Here is a 20,004-nt window from a genome sequence, read left to right on the forward strand (position 1 = left end):
TTTTTTCTCTCCTTCTTTCTTCTGTTCTCTCGTTCTCTTCTCCCTCTCTTTTCTCTCTGGCCTGCAGGAAGGTTTTACAAGGTTGAGCCTCAGGTTTGTAGCCGTGTCCCTGGGTGACCGTCATAAGTACTTTCCCTTCCCATCTCTCCCTACTTTCACCACGACTTAGCAGGAGGTGCACAGGTGGATGACCATACGTACGCAGTCACGTGGTCACCCGGCCAGGTCAGGTTAAGTGTGTAGTTTTGGCCTCTCAGGTCAATCCTGTGTCTTAGTTTTCTAGTTTCAGAGACTCAGAGTCTGACTATGCAAAATGTATGTATTGCGAAGCGGTTGGTTTAAAACGTCTTTTAAGATGTGTGTAATTACTAGTAGGGTTTGACCACGAGCTAGCCAATTCGAAACATTGGCCAGGCTCTCTTTCATCTCTGTTGGTTCTCGCTATGTCAAAGAGTTATCCTCGTCATTTTTTTTACCTCATTGTAGAAGAGTATTGCCCCCCCCCCCCCCCCCCACGCTGCTGCTACCACAACTTCTGATGTGAAAAGGGCTTTAGAGATACATTTGATTGATTGAACTTCAGTAAGAGAAGAAAACCACATAAAAGTGCATTCCACTCCTTCATAGTGCTGCCTAACACTACATAGCACCGACAGATTGATGACGCAGCTTAATTCATTGGGATCGGTGGGAAAGTTTCAGTGGCACGCTACGCCTCATTCAACGTCAATGCCATTCGATATTGACTAACTCATTTCCCCACTTCACCGAGCGTGGGGCAGGGAAACTCATGAGATGAGATGGTGAGGATAGAAAGAGGGTGAGTCAGAGAAGGGGTGAGGCTGGGTAGGGGAGGGTTGTGTGTGGTGCGTCCCATTGGAATGAAACCACCAGTACGGCTGGTGTACTGCTGCTGCTGACACAGCTGGGCCCGGGCACTGACTCCGCACCGCTCTCCTGGAATGTACCAGGCCATGCCGACTGGGAGTGAAACCATAACAAGTGCAGGAAACTGATCAGCACACTCTGGGTTTCACGCCGTCCGCAGGACGCCTGGCGCGGACTCCAGAAACCCAGATGTGTGGGAGAAGAAGAAGTCTTCATCCCAAATGGTACCCTATTTCCTTCACGGTGCACTAGGGAATAGGGTGTTATTTGGGACTCGTTTAAAGAGAAACCCTCAAACCTAGACCTCAGACCTCAAGCCCCAGATCCCAGGAGTCCACCCACCGGGACAGCTGCTTACAACAATTACTTATCTACGTGTTCTTCTCTGGCTGTTCCCAGCCTTTACTCTCCTGTACCTGGAAACTCACAGATGAAAGCCCACCAATAAAAAGTCATACTGAGCTCACTCATCCATATCAGTAGCTGGCAGCAGAAGATCTGAAGGTATTGATGCCCGGGTTGGTGATTGAAGGCCAAGATGGCCCATGACAAATCCTCCTTTATCCACAGATTTAAAAGGAGATGTGGGGGTTCGACCGAAAAGCTAATGGCCTTCCTATGTCAACCACCCACAGAAAAATAAATATGTCCGAAACCTTGAGGACTAGGGAGGTAATTTTGAGCTGGCTTCAATTTGGCAGAGGAGAGACTGATGGGAATACCATATGAATTCACTCAGCCTATGCGTGTGTGTGTGTGTGAGAGGGGGAAAGTGGAAAAGACAGACGGCAAAAGGAGAAACAGTAAAAAAGAATATCTGTTGAATATGTATCTTTGCATAAACCCAAGGTCATATCCGTTCAGCTTCTTCGAACACTCAGAGAAAAAAGAGAGAGTTCAATGGTTATCTGGGTGACTCCGCACATATGTCAGTAATTGTGTCAAGACCACCAAAAGCACATATACACATTTCAACATGTGGTCACAAAATGTTAGTGGGACATGTGTGTTGATATTACACCTTCTAACTTTTAATATGACGATCCCAAGGTCTTTGTGCTGGAAAGAATGCGTGAGGTAAGCTTGAGTTCACTCTTCTCGCTCTCACTTTGAAATTCAGCCATCTTGTCCTGAGAGAGTTCGGATACGCTGAGAAAAGGTAGAAAAAGGTGGTTGGCTCAATGCTCTGCGAATACCTGCCTTACGGATCAGCCTGCATTTCATGAGAACACTGGGACTACTATTGCCAGCCGTAGTCCCAAAATGTCTGGAATTCCCCAAAAGAGGTTAAACGGAAGGACATACTCGAGGAGGAAGTCTGATAAACAACTTGAGACAGACAAGGTAAACAAAAGGGAGAGAAACACTTTCACAATCATCCCTTTCACTTTCAGTGAGACATCTGTATTGTAAAATCACCCCCATCCCAGACTATACCATTTTGAGGACAATGTCCCTAGTATAACACTAGGACAACACCAGTGCCACAGTGGAATAGGTATTTTTTTGGGCCAGGATATACTGCACAATATATACAAAAGTAAGTGGACACCCCTTCAAATTAGTGGATTTGGCTATTTCAGCTACGCCCGTTGCTGACAGGTGTATAAATTCGAGCACACAGCCATTGAATCTCCATAGGCAAACATTGGCAGTAGAATGGCCTTACTGAAGAGTTCAGTGACTTTCAACGTGGCACCGTCATAGGATGTCACCTTTGTAAAGTGGAAACACCTAGGAGCAACAACGGCTCAGCCGCGAAGTGGTAGGCCACACAAGCTTACAGAACGGGACCGCCGAGTGCCGAACCACATAGCGTGTAAAAATGCAACACTCACTATCAAGTTCCAAACTGCCTCTGGAAGCAACGTCAGCACAAGAACTGTTCGTCGGAATCTTAATTAAATGGGTTTCCATGGCCAAGTAGCCGCACACAAGACTAAGATCACCATGCGCAATGCCAAGCATCGATTGGAGTGGTGTAAAGCTTGCCGCCATTGGATTCTGGAGCAGTGGAAACGAGTTCTCTGGAGTGATGAATCACACTTCACCATCTGGCAGTCCGACGGACGAATCTGGGTTTGGTGGATGCCAGGAGAACACTACCTGACCCAATGCATAGTGCCAACTGTACATGTTGGTGGAGGAGGAATAATGGTCTGGGGCTGTTTGTCTTTGTTTGGGGTAGGCCCCTTAGTTCCAGGGAAGGGAAAGCTTAACACCACAGCATACAATGACATTCTAGACGATCCTGTGCTTCCAACTTTGTGGCAACAGTTTGGGGAAGGCTCTTTCCTGTTTCTGCATGGCAATGCCCCGTGCACAAAGCGAGGTCCATATAGAAATGGTTCGTCGAGATCGCTGTGGAAGAACTTGACTGGCCTGCACAGAGCCCTGATCTCAACCCCATCGAACACCTTTAGGATGAATTGGAATGCCAACTGCGAGCCAGGGCTAATCGCCCAACATCAGTGCCCGAACTCACTAATGCTCTTGTGGCTGAAAGGAAGCAAGTCCTCACAGCAATGTTCCAACATCTAGTGTAAAGCCTTCCCAAAAGAGTGGAGGCTGGTATTGCAGCAAAGGGTGGACCAACTCCATATTAAAGCCCATGATTTTGGAATGAAATGTTCGACGAGCACATACATTTGGTCATGTAGTGTATTTTTGGGCCTCATAGTTGGAATCACCAAAGTCTATGTCTTTAGGCCAAACTCCAGGGTAAAGTCATACAATGTTTGTTGAGAGTCTCCCCTATGCAGTTTAGAAGACACCCCTCTCCATTGAACCTGATGGAGAGGGGTACACACTGGTTACATGTAGCAGTGAACAACCCTATGAAAACGTTACGCTTCAGGGGTTTAATACTCAAGCTAGCCGTAGAGAAAAATAAATGGCTCATTTACACTATAGTTTTAAAGTTTCAAGCACTGCACTTAATGATCATCATGCAAATAGTTATTTTGTACAATAACAGCTCCAGAGTGAGGAGACGGGCCTATAAGAGCATGGTAGGCCAGGCCAACAGCTGCCATTGCATGGGTCCCAAATAAAAACCCTAATCCCTATATGGTGCACTACTTTTAGCATAGTCCTCCCAGGGCCAAGAGCAGAATCCCCTCCCTGGTTGGGTTGCACAGAGTTCAGCAGCTCCTCTCCTCAGCCTGGCTCTTCTCTGCTCCTACGAGGCCTTACACATATCCAGAGTTCATTTAAATAAATGTAAAAGCGAAACTGGCCTTTGCTATTTGGCCTCGTTCCCTAAGAGCTCTCGTCTAGTCCGGATGCATCCAAATTGGCACCCTTTAACCTTGCATAGCGCTCTGGTCAAGAGTAGTGCACTAAATAGGAAATAGGGTGCCATTTTGGACACATCCAATGAGTGGAGGGCTGGCGTCTCGCGATGTAGCGCGCTCACACAAACAGGATGCTTCCTCTCAGGTGACACTTTAATGAGAGAGATTGTGTTTTAGCACCGTTTGAGTTTGTCTCCACTGGTGCCGGGGGTAAACATGGGGGATCATTCCTCCCTTCATCACTCCATCCTCCCTGATGGACCTGAGTCACACTATGTGTGGATGACTAATTCTGGACTGAAGCAACATCCTCCAGACTCTTTGGATCAACAGAACAATGGCGGATTACTCTCTCTCTCTCTCTCTCTCTCTCTCCTCTGTCTCTCAATTCAGTTCAATTCAAGGGGCTTTATTAGCATTGTAAACATATGTTTACATTGCCAAAGCAAGTGAAATAGATAATAAACAAAAGTGAAATAAACAATAAAACATTAACAGTTAACATTACACTCACAAAAGTTCCAAAAGAATAAAGACATTTCAAATGTCATACTACAGTGTTGTAACGATGTGCAACTAGTTAAAGTAAAAAAGGGAAAATAAATAAACATAAATATGGGTTGTATTTACAACGGTGTTTGTTCTTCACTGGTTGCCCTTTTCTTGTGGCAACAGGTCACAAATCTTGCTGCTGTGATTGCACACTGTGTCACGCCCTGATCTGTTTCACCTGTTCCTGTGATTGTCTCCACCCCCTCCAGGTGTCGCTTATTTTCCCCAGTGTATTTATCCCTGTGTTTCCTGTCTCTTTGTGCCAGTTTGTCTTGTATGTTAGTCAAGTCAACCGGTGTGGTTTTCCCCGTTCTCCTTTTGCTAGTCTCTTTTTGCTGGTCTTCCCGGTTTTGACCCCTGCCTGACTCTGGACTACTTTTCCGCCTGCCTGTTCATCCTGCCTGCCCTTTGGTACCTTTTGGACTCTGAACTGGTTTTGACCCTTTTGCCTGTCCATGACCATTCTCTTGCCTTACCTATTGGATTAATAAATATTGTAAGACTCCAACCATCTGCCTCCTGTGTCAACATCAGGGTCTCGCCTTGTGTCATGATACACTGTGGTATGTCACCCAAGAGATAAAGGTGTTTATCAAAATTGGATTCATTTTTTAATTCTTTGTGGATCTGTGTAATCTGAGGGGAAATATGTGTCTCTAATATGGTCATAAATTTAGCAGGAGGTTAGGAAGTGTGGCCAGTTTCCACCTAATTTTGTGGGCAATGTGCACATAGCCTGTCTTATCTTGAGAGCCAGGTCTGCCAACGGCAGCCATTCTCAAAAGCAAGGCTATGCTCACTAAGTCTGTACATAGTCAAAGCTTTCCTAAAGTTTGGGTCAGTCACAGTGGTCAGGTATTCTGCCACTGTGTCCTCTTTTTAGGGCCATATAGCATTCTCGTTTGCTCTGTTTTTATGTTAATTCTTTCCAATGTGAAGTAATATTTTTGTTTTCTCATGATTTGGTTGGGTCTGATTGTGTTGCTGTCCAGGGGCTCTGTGGGGTCTGTTTGTTTGTGAACAGAGTCCCAGGACCAGTAGTGCAAAAATAATTTAAAGTTCTACTTAAGTAGTTTTTTGGGGTATCTGTACTTTTACTTTACTATTTATATATTTGACAACTTTTAACTTTAACTTCACTACATTCCTAAAGAAAATGATGTACTTTATACTAAATACATTTTCTCTGACACCCAAAAGTACTCGTTACATTTTGAATGGCTAGCAGGACAGAAAAATGGTCGAATTCATGCACTTATCAAGAGAACATCCCTGGTCATCCCTATTGCCTCTGATCTGGTGGACTCATCTGGTTGACTAACATGCATCGTTTATAAATTATGTCTGAGTGTTGGAGTACCCCTGGCTATCGTTAAATTTAAAAAACTTGAAAATGTGGCCATCTGATTTGCTTAATATAGGGAATTTTAAATGATTTATACTTATGCTTTCAATAATTAAGTATATTTTTGCAATTACATTTACTTTGGATACTTGAGTATATTTAAAACCAAATACTTTTAGATATTTACTCAAGTAGCATTTTACTAGGTGACTTTCACTTTTACATGAGTAATTTTCTATTAAGGTATCTTTACTTTTACTCAACTGGGTACTTTTTCCACCACTGCCCAGGACCAGCTTGCATAGGGGACTCTTCTCCAGGTTCATCTCTCTGTAGGTGATGGCTTTGTTATGGAAGGTTTGGGAATCGCTTCCTTTTAAGTGGTTGTAGAATTGAACGGCTCTTTTCTATATTTTGATCATTAGTGGGTATCGGCCTAATTCTGCTGCAATCATTATTTGGCGTTTTACGATGCACACTGAGGATATTTTTGCAGAATTCTGCATGCAATCTCAATTTTGTGTTTGTCCCATTTTGTGAATTCTTGGTTGGTGAGCGTACCCCAGACCTCACAACCATAAAGGGTAATGGGTTCAATAATTGATTCAAGTATTTTTAGCCAGATCCTAATTGGTATGTTGAATTTTATGTTCCTTTTTATGGCAAAGAAGGCCCTTCTTGCCTTGTCTCTCAGATCGTTCAGAGCTTTGTGGAAGTTACCTGTGGCGCTGATATTTACGCCGAGGTATGTATTGTTTTTTGTGTGCTCTAGGGCAACAGTGTCTAGATGGAATTTGTATTTGTGGTCCTGACAACTGGACCTTTTTTGGAACACCATTATTTTTGTCTTACTGAGATTTAATGTCAGGGCCCAGGTCTGACGGAATCTGAGCAGAAGATCTAGGTGCTGCTGTAGGCCCTCCTTGGTTGGGGACAGAAGCACCAAATCATCAGCAAACATTTGACTTCAGATTCTAGTAGGGTGAGGCTGGGTGCTGCAGACTTTTCTAGTGCCCTCGCCAATGCGTTGATATACAGTCGAAGTCGGAGGTTTACATACACTTAGGTTGGAGTCATTAAAACTTGTTTTTCAACCACTCCGCAAATTTCTTGTTAACAAACTATAGTTTTGGCAAGTCGGTTAGGACATCTACTTTGTGCATGACACAAGTAATTTTTCCAACAATTGTTTACAGACAGATTATTTCACTTATAATTCACTATCACAATTCCAGTGGGTCAGAAGTTTACATACACGAAATTGACTGTGCCTTTACACAGCTTGGAAAATTCCAGAAAATGATGTCATGGCTTTAGAGGCTTCTGATAGGCTAATTGACATACTTTGAGTCAATTGGAGGTGTACCTGTGGATGTATTTCAAGGCCTACCTTCAAACTCAGTGCCTCTTTGCTTGACATCATGGGAAAATCAGCCAAGACCTCAGAAAAAAAATTGTAGACCTCCACAAGTCTGGTTCATCCTTGGGAGCAATTTCCAAATGCCTGAAAATACCACGTTCATCTGTACAAACAATAGTACGTAAGTATAAACACCATGGGACCACGCAGCCGTCATACCGCTCAGGAAGGAGACGCGTTCTGTCTCCTAGAGATTAACGTACTTTGGTGCGAAAAGTGCAAATCAATCCCAGAACAACAGCAAAGGAACTTGTGATGATGCTGGAGGAAACAAGTACAAAAGTATCTATATCCACAGTAAAATGAGCCATATATCGACATAACCTGAAAGGCCGCTCAGCAAGGAAGAAGCCACTGCTCCATAACCTCCATAAAAAAGCCAGACTACGATTTGCAGCTGCAGATGGGGACATAGATTGTACTTTTTGGAGAAATGTCCTCTGGTCTGATGAAACAAAAATAGAACTGTTTGGCCATAATGACCATCGTTATGTTTGGAGAAAAAAGGGGGAGCTTGCAAGCCGAAGAACACCATCTCAACCGTGAAGCACGGGGGTGGCAGCATCATGTTGTGGGGGTGCTTTGCTGCAGGAGGGACTGGTGCACTTTACAAAATAGATGGCATCATGAGGCAGGAAAAATATGTGGATATATTGAAGCAACATCTCAAGACATCAGTCAGGAAGTTAAAGCTTGGTTGCATGTGGGTCTTCCAAATGGACAATGACCCCAAGCATGCTTCCAAAGTTGTGGAAAAATGGCTTAAGGACAACAAAGTCAAGGTATTGGAGTGGTCATCACAAAGCCCTGACCTCAATCCCATCGAAAATTTGTGGGCAGAGCTGAAAAAGCGTGTGCGAGCAAGGAGGCCTACAAACCTGACTCAGTTACTGTCACATCATGACCATAGAAAGCTCTTATTTTCTATGATAGAGTAGGTCAGGGCGTGACTGGGGGGGTTTCTAGTTATTCTTTTCTATGTGGGGTTCTAGTTTAGTTTTTCTATGTTTGGGTGATTTGTATGATTCCCAATTAGAGGCAGCTGGTCATCATTGTCTCTAATTGGGGATACTTAATTAAGTAGCTTGTTTTTCACTTGTGGGTTATGGGATATTGTTTATGTGTAGTTTCATTGTAGTCACGGTTCGTTTCTTATTTATTTGTTTAGTATTTTTCTAAAGTTTCACTTTCTAATAAATTATGTGGAAAGCTACTCACGCTGCGCCTTGGTCCGACCATCATTATTATGACGAACGTGACAGTTACACCAGCTCTGTCAGGAGGAATGGGCCAAAATTCACCCAATTTATTGTGGGAAGCTTGTGGAAGGCTACCCGAAACGTTTGACCCAAGTTAAACAATTTAATAGCAATGCTACCAAATACTAATTGAGTGTATGTAAACTTCTGACCCACTGGGAATGTGATGAAAGAAATTAAAGCTGAAATAAATCATTCTCTACTATTATTCTGACATTTCACATTCCTAAAATAACGTGGTGATCCTAACTGACCTAAAACAGGGAATTTTTACTTGGATTAAATGTCAGGAATTGTGAAAAACTGAGTTTAAATGTATTTGGCTAAGGCGTATGTAAACCTCCAACTTCAACTGTATATTTTGAAGAATGTGGGGCTTAAGCTGCAACCCTGTCTCACACCATGGTCCTGTGGAAATAAATGTGTGTTTTTTGCCAATTTTAACCGCACACTTGTTGTTTCTGTACATGGATTTTATAATGTCGTATGTTTTTCCCCCAACACCACTTTCCATCAATTTGTATAGCAGACTCTCATGCCAAATTTAATTTCTGATATCAACAAAGCATGAGAAGACTTTGCCTTTGTTTTGGTTTGTTTGTTTGTCAGTTAGGGTGTGCAGGGTGAATATGGTAATTTGGTAAAAAGACAATTTGACATTTGCTCAGTACATTGTTTTCACTGAGGAAATGTACAAGTCTGCTGTTAATAATAATGCAGAGGATTTTCCCAAGGTTGCTGTTGAAGCATATCAAACGGTAGTTACAGGAGTCAAATGTGTCTGCACTTTTGTGCATTGGGGTTATCAGTCTTTGGTTCTGAATATTGGGGATAATGCCAGAGCTGAGGATGATGTTAAAGAGCTTAAGTACAGCCAATTGGAATTTGTGGTCTGTATATTTTATCATTTCATGTAGGATAACACAGGCCTTTTGGGGTTGGAGGGTTTGTATTTTGTCCTGTAGTTCATTCAATGTAATTGGAGAATACAGTGGGTTCTAGTAGTCTTTAAAAGCTGATTCTAAGATTTGCAATTGATAATGTATTATGTATGTTTTTGTTTTTTGTTCTTTATTATAGAGCCAAAAAGATTGGAGAAGTGGTTTATCCACACATCTTCGTTTTGGATAGATAACTCTTCATGTTGCTGTTTGTTTAGTGTGTTCCAATTTTCCCAGAAGTGGTTAGATTCTATGGACTTCAATTACATTGAGCTGATTTCTGACGTGCTGTATTTCTGTATTGTTTTAGTGATACACCATAGTGAAGGTGTAGACTCAGGTTTTCTAGGTATCTATGTTTTTGGTTAGAATGGTTTCTCAATTTCTTTCTTAGATTTTTAATTCTTCATCAAACCATTTGTCATTGTTTTTCATTTTCTTAGGTTGTCTACTTGAAAAAAAATGTATTTGATAGGGAAGCTGAAAGGTCAAATATACTGTTTACACTTTATAACGCCAAGTTTACATCTTCACTATTAGAGTGAAATGTTTTGTCCAGGAAGTCATCTAAAAGGGATTGAATTTGTTTTTGGTAGATTTCTACCCTACATTCCTTCCATCTATAGCATTTCTTAATATTGTGCAGTTCCTTCGGCCTCGATGCCTCATGATTGAGGATTGTTCTGTTCAGTTACTGTGATTTTGCTGTGATCTGTCTGTCTGTCTGTCTGTCTGTCTGTCTGTCTGTCTGTCTGTCTGTCTGTCTGTCTGTCTGTCTGTCTGTCTGTCTGTCTGTCTGTCTGTCTGTCTGTCTGTCTGTCTGTCTCCCTCTTCTCTCTTTTACTCTGTATGTATGTATGTGTGAGTTTGAGAGTGTGAGTGTGCACGGTGTGTGCAGTGGCGGTTCTAGACCATTTCAACTGGGGGGCCAAGCTGGGGCCAGTTGTACTGTTAGAGGGGTCAGATACATTAGACGTTATTGTTGTCATATCGTTTTGCATGTGGTACGATACTATTGTGTTCCGCCTAAAGCCGTCCCTCTAGAAAATGTGTGGGTTAAATTAGTGTTCCGCATTGCCACTTTCTAATAACGGATGTAAAAAAAGAACGATAGAAAAAATTTGTTATGTAAAAATTATTTCATACTCCACATTTAGGGGGGCCACAAGGGGGTCCAAAATTGTTGTCACAGGGGCACTGCCCCCCCCCCTGCCCCCCCTCCCCCCCAGAACCGCTAGTGTGTGTGTGTGTGTGTGTGTGTGTGTGTGTGTGTGTGTGTGTGTGTGTATGTCTATCTATCAGTGACTGAGTGTATGTGTGTTTATGAAGTTGTGACATCCTGACCCAAGCAAGCTGTGATTGCTGCTTTTGGACCAGTGGCGGGGTTGGATCGCACACGCTGTCAGCCAGAATGAGCTGTTGTGTTTAACCCTGCGCGGTCCAGACAGGAACGCATCACTGACCCCCTGACCCAAAGGCAGTGGGGAGACAGACTGCCTTGTGTCTGTCCCTATTCCCTATATGATGCATTACTTTTCACCATAGCCCTATGGTTAGTGCACTTCATAGGGAATAAGTTGCCATGTGAGACGCATGCAAAGTATCACTCGATGGTGATAAGGGAGATTGATATTTCTCTCAGTAGGGAATGGGAGTAAAGACAGTAAGGAGAGTTGTGCTCTACTCACCGAACCTCTTGTATCCAAAAGACTGTACTTCCTCCTCGTCTGCAAAATCGTCTGTGGGCATGACAACAGAAACATATGTGTTACCATGAGGTCTGGGAGAAAAATCACACATGGCAACAAATTAACCATGTAGCCTATACTCCATTGGTTCCAGAACAAAAACTCCATATAGATCAAAAATATGGTACAGTCACATCACACACTGAAATCAACTGCGTGGGGTGATAACAGTGTTACTACATTTACCACAATGGAAATACGTTGTTTTTACTTTTTTGTGTCATCCTCAATGATTTGAAATGCATTATGATGTGGTTGTATTGTGTTTTAAATGATCAACTAAATATATCTCTCTATAAACCTTCATATACACTGCATTACTGCATCCCAAATGGCACCCTACTTACTATATAGCCTTCCCTGTAGCTCAGTTGGTAGAGCATGGTGTTTGCAACGCCAGGTTTGTGGGTTCGATTCCCACAGCACAGGAGAAAGAAAAATGTATGAAATGAAATGTATGCATTCACTACTGTAAGTCGCTCTGGATAAAAGTGTCTGCTAAATGACTAAAATGTAAATGTATAGTATATGGGCCCTGTTCAAAAGTAGTGCACTAAATGGGGACATTTGACACTCTGAATATATCAACTCCCCAGAGGAATGAGTACCCCACCTCAGCAAAGGTCAGGACAGAATGTTCTCCCCATAACTGTTCTGTTACCATGGTTCTCTCTGGTTGAGAGACCTTGTAATATAATCAAGCATTTTCAGCCTCAACTATCACAACAAAAATGGCAAGATCCTGGAGGGACTGTTATATGTACACACTTTAGCACTCCATGTTTCACAGTGAATCCAGTGTATGTGATAAAAGTACAACTGACACAGATTATTTATAATATGATACTTCCGGCACGTCTGAAGAATTATGCAGCACCAGGGGTGTGTCCACAATGGCACCCTTTTCCCTGTCGTGCACTACTTTTAACCAGGGCTTTACATGGCTCTAGTCAAATGTAGTGCACTATAAAGGGTGTCATTTGAGACGTAACCCAGGTAACCAAATGGATGCAGGACACCAACAGGCATTTGCTACAGCCCAGGATACTACACAAATGTCTTTCTCTCTGGGGCGGATATATAGGCCTTACTCAGCATATAGCTTTATCATCATGGTATGTTATAAAGGCTATAACTCCCCATCAAGTGCCTCTTTCTATGTGGAAAGGAGACAGGAGGACTCAGGCCTGTAAAAGCCACAAGCTGCGGTTTCTCTGGGTTGTTGACTTTAAACCCTAATTACACTTTGCCACACTACACTGCACTCCACTACACTACACTAGAAGCCAGCGCAGGGAGGCTGCAGAAAGATAAGAACATCACTGATAATGGCTAGCAGATGTAGGAGAGGGAGAGATGCAGTTTTGACTGGGGGCAGTGTGAGGGGGAGGGGAGAAGGAGGTTGAGGAGGGCGGCAGTACACTACATAGAGAATAGGGCACCATTTGGGATGCAACCTGTGTGACAGAGTGGTCCAAAATGGACATATGAGATGTTCTACACTGTAAGACATTTCCTGTAATTTTTTTACAATAAATTACAGGTAACACAGTAGCTAGTAGGTTACTGTAAATGTATAGTAAATTACTGGCAGCACAGAAGCCAGTAAATTACTGTGGATTTACATGACCTTTACTGAAACACAAATTTACAGCATATTACTGGACCACCTGACTACAGCAACATGGTGTATTTCTCAAATTTACAATGCTTTACTGGAAGCACATTGGTTAGTAAACTGTTGCAGATTTACAGCCCAGGCAGCTACTGCCAACGATAGGCAGTATTTCTGTTACATGTATTTGATATAGGTATTTCCAGATTTTCAATACCTATTTTGTCATTTGTATTTCACTGGCCTGATCTACAATGTATGTATTTTGTAACAATTTAACAAGAATACATGTATTTTGTATTTTCTAATACAAAAATAAACCTGCAAGGTGCTCGCTTAACTACAACAACATTTTCGGTAATGGTAACATCATCTTTTTACTTGCCTTGATTGTGATATGTTCTTGTTGATCTTCCTTAGTTCAATGCACTGACTGTAAGTCACTCTGGATAAGAGTGTCTGCTAAATGACGTTGATGAAATAAAAAACATATCACAGTAATAGCAAGTAAAAAGTTACTGAGAATGTTGTTGTAGTTAAGGATACATTGGTCTTCAAGGTATTTTGTATTTGTAACAAGGTACATTTTGATGTATCTTTGCCCATCTCTGGCTAGTGCAAAGTACGTTACTGTAATATTCACAGTGACTTGCCACCAGTGTCCTGTAAGTTACTGTAATATCCGAGCAACGATACAGTACAATACTTTAAAATTTGCCTACTATACTGTAAGAAAGTAAATGCTACTGTAATCGTAATATTGGTATTTTACTGTAATTACATGGGACTGGAGCAAACAGGTTGGCTGCTAGGCATTTGTACAGTACAGAATATTTATGAAAATGTGTTGTTTTATATTGCTTGCAAAGACTTCCAACCTGGCTGTGATTACAGCGCCAAGCAGACCAAAAGGACTTGGCAAAAAACTCAACCAGTAAAGGTTTAAGACTTGCTGCCACTCTGATCTGTCCCCTTTACACATGAAATGATTAGGGAACTTCGAACACATATCAGTTCTATTGCTACAGCATTCTCACTAACGGATGCACCAAATACAGTATACCCACTTACAAGTCACGCCTCTAAATATGTTGAGCTAGCGATTCTTTCCCCTCCCACAACATTTTTTTTTAAATTCACCATAATTTAAAGAATGCTGCAATAAATATACAACAACATAGCAATACAGTACTTTATGGTTAAAGCTGCAATATGTAACTTTTTGGGTGACCTAACCAAATTCAAATAAAAATGTGAGTTATAAATATGTAATTTGTATTAAAAGCAAGTCTAAGAAGCGGTAGATCTGTTCTATGTGCACTATTTCTTTGCTTCCCGTTCTTAAGTTACTTTTGGTTTAGTACCCCAGCTTCAAACAGCTGAAAATACAATATTTTTGGTTATTGAAAATATATTCCACAGCGGTTTAGATGGTACAATGATTCTCCACACTATACTTGTTTTGTCACATAAATTGAAATTAACCAAACTAGTCAAATTTTAGCAACCAGGAAATGGCGGAGCAATTTTTGCATATTGCACAAATTGAGCCCCCATAATGCATTGCTCTTTACAGTACTGTACTGTAATATAGAATTACAGTAGGTCTATGTACATATTTTGCTGGAAACTTAAGCAATTGTTACAGTGATATTGTTCCCTGATCACTTTTGAATTTGAGAGACACATCTATCTGAGTACTACCATCTATGGTGTTAAATTTTATTTCGCACAGGTAAGATAACAAACGGTGTTTCGCAGGGGAGTTAACATAACTATAACATAACTATATAATGGAATACATCGATTTATAAGGAGAACATGACAGATCCATGTAAAACACCCAAAAATATCTAATACGCAATACACTTCCATGCATAAAATATGGTTAAAATTTCACTTTAGTAATATTACTGCAGCCTAGACCAGAAATATCACTGCTATCATACATGTAGGGCATATCACCAAGGACCAAATTATTAAACAAAGACAGCCACTCTCTCATTGTCCAACTATAGAGAATGATGCGACTGGCGGAGAAAGGCCAAGTCATTTCACAACGCAGCTGAACTCCACACCACAGGCACTTAATCTCATCCAGATGTGCAACACACAGCCCAACGCACAAATAAGCACGCACGCACACATATACAGAAAACCGTGAATTCATCAAAATCATAGTTTAGCTACGACTTCAAACTTCTCAAAACTCTATTTTAAGATGAGCATAACTGTGCATAACACATACTGTACCTTTCATGGCGTTATATAAATCTGTTAGGAGTGTAGAAGAGATGAGAGTCTCTATGTCACTTTTAGCGCATCTCAAAGTTCCGTCCAACCGGGCAGATTTGAATCAGTTGCTTGGAGAACAGAAAACGAAACGTGTACACAAAAAGTTCAGCTCCCCCAACTGCAAAATGTAATGATTGCGCACGAACCGCTCCGTTAGGCTATTTGTTCATCCCGAACATCCCGTTAGAATGTCATTGTTCCGTTATTTGCATACATAGTTGAATAAAATGTGTAGCGTGCGTGGGAGAGAAAGTTAAAAGTTCACGTATTCGTAATATTTTGTGTAGCTCTGTAAAATGCACCCGTGGCTATAGTGTTAGGTTGTTGATGTCTTCTTTCCAGTACGCTGCGCCTGCCACAATCCCAAACCCACAAAAATGTCAAAGCCAAAGGAAGTCCCGCGTCTGGAGCCCCGTTCTAGCAGCAAACCACGTGTGTTCTACATCTGTCCGATTCCCCCCCCACTCCTCGCACTCCTTAAAGGGGAAAAGGTGAGGATGCCTTTCAGCGCGAACTCTGGGACCCTTGTGGAGCTGCTAGCAGGAGATGAGATTAGATTACTGGCTTGATGGCGATCGCGTCCTCTGGGTGAAAAATGTGGTACTCATTAAAGACCATTTCAAAGGGGTTGCGGAGGGGGCTCAACCAACATCACTGGGCCAGCCTGGGACATTAGACAGTGCACTGCAATTTTTTTGTGCATTCTTCCTCACTTCAAGTAGTATTTATAGGATATTAGACAAAACAGTTGGAATGTTTAATATCCATCCATCCACTCTTTTATAAAGTTTCCACTACCTCCAATAACTATTATCACCCTTGAGAGAAGTTACTACTATCACAGCTGGGAATGTTGCTAGGAATGCCAGACCATTTTATTCAGCCTAATGGGAACCCAAACACAGACCTTACCCTCTTTGGTTTGTGGCCCCTGAAATGTCAATGCCCTGCAGATGCAGTTCACTGATCAAATACACAGGGTCTTCTCAGGCTAATTAGGACATCAAGGCAATTAGTATCTTTTATCTTATCTTAAAGCCACATGTTTTACTGAGTGTCAATGGGATACTAGTACACACAGCGTTTCTGCTTAGTCTAAAACGGCCCCAAAGTAATATAGAGTCACCTACGTTTGGCGCTTAAATCCACATTGAACAAAGCATTAATTGTGTCGAGTGCGAGTGCGTGTGCTTATGTGTGTGTGTGTGTGTGTGTGTGTGTGTGGGTGTTTGTGTGCGGGTGCATGCATGCATGTGTTTTGCAGCACACTCCCTTGGTGTTCGCACTCAAGCTGATCCTCTGGCACGCGTTCAGTCACAATCTGATTCTACAAACAGATCGATTTCAGGGAAAAACATAAAATCCCCCAAGCTTTAAAGAGCAGCCAACAGATCATTTCGTAAAGCTTCCGGTGCATTCCAAATGGCACCATATCCTGTTTGACAAGGGCCCATAGCGCATTATATAGGGAATATGTTGCCATTTGGGACTCACTCTTCTTATTTGTGGATAAGAGCCCATAACCAAGACTAACCCAGGCTCAGTGTTAAGGGCTTGGGTTATGACACAGTCCGGAGGGTATCGGTTTCCAGACCAGTCTGAAATAATTTGAGGGGTCATCCAGTGTTTTCCATAGGGCTGCAAAACTGTTTTTTGTAGTTTTGTTTTATTTAATTTTTTTACTGTTGGCTATAATTGGAGCAGCAGGTTGGTATTAGGGCCCAGGTAGAGATCAGGGCTTGCTGATAGAAAGCAGTTGAGTGGCAGGTAGTCTATATACCAGACTCCTGCTGGGCCTCATTTAGAGGTTGGGACCTCATTTGCTGTGTCAGGGCTCTTTGCAGTACAGAGGGTTCATATTAACCAGACTAGAAATACAGTGCCTTCAGAAAGTATTCACACCCCTTGACTTTTTCCACATTTTGTTGTCTTACAGCCTGAATTTAAAATGTATTCAGATGTGATTTTGTGTCACTGGCCTACACACAATATCCCATAATGTCAAAGTGGAATTATATTTTTCGAAATGTTTCAGAAATTAATTTAAATTGAAAAACTTAAATGTCTTGAGTCAATAAGTATTCAACCCCTTTGTTATGGCAAGCCCTAATAAGTTCAGGAGTAAACATGTGCTTAAGAAGTCACATAAAAAGTTGCATGGACTCTGTCTACAATGATGTTTACATGATTTTGAATGACTACCTCATCTATGTACCCCACACATACAATTATCTGTAAGGTCCCTCAGTTGAGCAGTGAATTTAAAAAACAGATTCAACCACAAAGACCAGGGAGGTTTTCAAATCCCTCGCAGAAGGGTACCTATTGGTAGATTGGTTAAAAACAAAAGCAGACATTGAATATCCCTTTGAGCATGGTGAAGTTATTAATTACACGTTGGATGGTGTATCAATACACCCAGTCACTACAAAGATACAATAATAATATTCCAAAATATGCATCCTGTTTGCTATTTGGCACTAAAGTAAAATATTATGTCCTGAATACAAAGCATGATATTTGGGGCAAATCCAACACAACACATCACTGATTGCCACTCTTCATACTTTCAAGCATGCTGGTGGCTGCATCATGTTATGGGTATGCTTGTCATCAGCAAGGTCTAGGGTTTTTTTAGGATAAAAAGGAACGCAATAGAGCTAAGCACAGGCAAAATCCTTGAGGAAAACCTGGTTCAGTCTGCTTTCCAACAGACACTGTGAGACAAATTCACCTTTCAGCAAGACAATAACCTAAAACAGAAGGCCAAATATACACTGGAATTGCTTACCAATATGACATTGAATGTTCCTGAGTAGCCTAGTTACAGTTCTGACTTAAATCGTCTTGAAAATCTATGACAAGACTTGAAAACGTACAAACCCCAACCAGAAGCCATGGATTACAGGCAACATCCGCACTGAGCTAAAGGGTAGAGCTGCCGGAGTGGGACTTTAACCCGGACGCTTATAAGAAATCCCGCTATGCCCTCCGACGAACCATCAAGCAGGCAAAATGTCATTACAGGACTAAGATTGAATCTTACTACACCGGCTCCGATGCTTGTCGGATGTGGCAGGGCTTACAAACTATTACGGACTACAAAGGGAAGCACAGCCGTGTGCTGCCCAGTGACACGAGCCTACCAGACGAGCTAAAGAACTTCTATGCTCGCTTCGAGGCAAGCAACACTGATGCATGCATGAGAGTATCAGCTGTTCCGGACAGCTGTGTGATCACACTCTCCATAGCCAATGTGAGTAAGACCTTTAAACAGGTCAACATTCACAAGGCTGCAGGGCCAGATGGATTACCAGGACGTGAACTCAGAGCATGCGCTGACCAACTGGCAAATGTCTTCACTGGCATTTTCAAACTGTCCCTGACTGAGTCTGTAATACCAACATGTTTCAAGCAGACCACCATAGTCCCTGTGCCCAAGAACACCAAGGTAACCTGCCTAAATGACTACCGACCCGTAGCACTCACATCTGTAGCCACAGATGACGCAATCTCTATTGCACTCCACACTGCCCTTTCCCACCTGGACAAAAGGAACACCTACTTCAGAATGCTTTTCATTGACTACAACGTAGTGTTCAACACCATAGTGGCCTCAAAGCCCATCACTAAGCTAAGGACCCTGGGACTAAACACTTCCCTCTGCAACTGGATCCTGGACTTCCTGACGGGCCATCCCCCAGGTGGTAAGGGTAGGTAACAACACATCTGCCACGCTGATCCTTAACACAGGGGACTCTCAGGGGTGCGTGCTCAGTCCCCTCCTGTACTCCCTGTTCACCTGTTCACATCCTAACTGGTTGTATCACCGCCTGGTATGGCAACTGCTCAGCCTCCGACCGCAAGGCACTACATAGGGTAGCGCGTTTTTTTAGGATAAGCTTGGCCCAGTACATCACTGTGGCCAAGCTTCCTGCCATCCAGGACCTCTATACCAGGCGGTGTCAGAGAAAAAAAAATGTAATTGCCAAAGGCTCCAGCCACCCTAGTCATAGACTGTTCTCTCTGCTATCGCACGGCAAGAGGTACCGGACCGCCAAGTCTAGGTCCAATAGGCTTCTTAACAGCTTCTACCCCCAAGCCATAAGACTCCTGAACTGCTAATCAAATGGCTACTCGGACTATTTACATTGTCCCCCCTCCCCATTTTTGCGCTGCTGCTAATTTATGTTTATTATCTATGCATGATCACTTTAACTCTACCTACATGTACATATTACATCAATTACCTCGACTAACCTGTGCCCCCGCACATTGACTCTGTACCGGTACCCCCTGTATATAGCCCCGCTACTGTTATTTTATTGTTGCGCCTTAATTATTTTTTATTTCAGTTTATTTTAGTAAATACTTTCTTAACAATTATGTTTCTTAAACTGCATTCTTGGTTAAGGGCTTGTAAGTAAGCATTTCACTGTAAGGTCTATTGTTGTATTGGGCACGTGACAAATACTATTTTGTTTTATTGTATTTGAAATGGCTGTCTAGGAATGATCAACAACCAACTTGACACAGCTTGAAGAATTTTGTGCAAATATTGTACAATCCAGGTATGCAAAGTTCTTAGATACTTACCCAGAAAGACTCACAGCTGTGATTGCTGCCAAAGGTGATTCTAACATGT

The 20,004-nt window shown here is 42.2% G+C and overlaps 1 protein-coding gene across 2 annotated transcripts in view; it reads right to left on the reverse strand.

Moving 5' to 3' along the window:
• LOC106590136 (collectin-12) overlaps positions 1-15,865 on the reverse strand; it is a 64,807-nt gene extending 48,942 nt beyond the window's left edge. Inside the window, exons 1-2 of one of the 2 annotated variants that reach the window (XM_014180756.3) lie at positions 15,318-15,865; positions 11,390-11,440 (exon numbers count right to left, since the gene is read on the reverse strand). In XM_014180756.3, the coding sequence (XP_014036231.1) occupies positions 11,390-11,440; positions 15,318-15,324 (58 nt within the window). In that variant the 5' untranslated portion in view covers positions 15,325-15,865. Of the gene's footprint in view, positions 1-11,389; positions 11,451-15,317 lie in introns of those variants that run through there. The other variant, XM_045710792.2, reaches the window with a different exon arrangement.
• Positions 15,866-20,004: the final 4,139 nt, after the last annotated feature.

Source organism: Salmo salar, chromosome 29, assembly GCF_965601325.2.
Source record: "Salmo salar chromosome 29, fSalSal1, whole genome shotgun sequence".
NCBI lineage: Eukaryota > Metazoa > Chordata > Actinopteri > Salmoniformes > Salmonidae > Salmo > Salmo salar.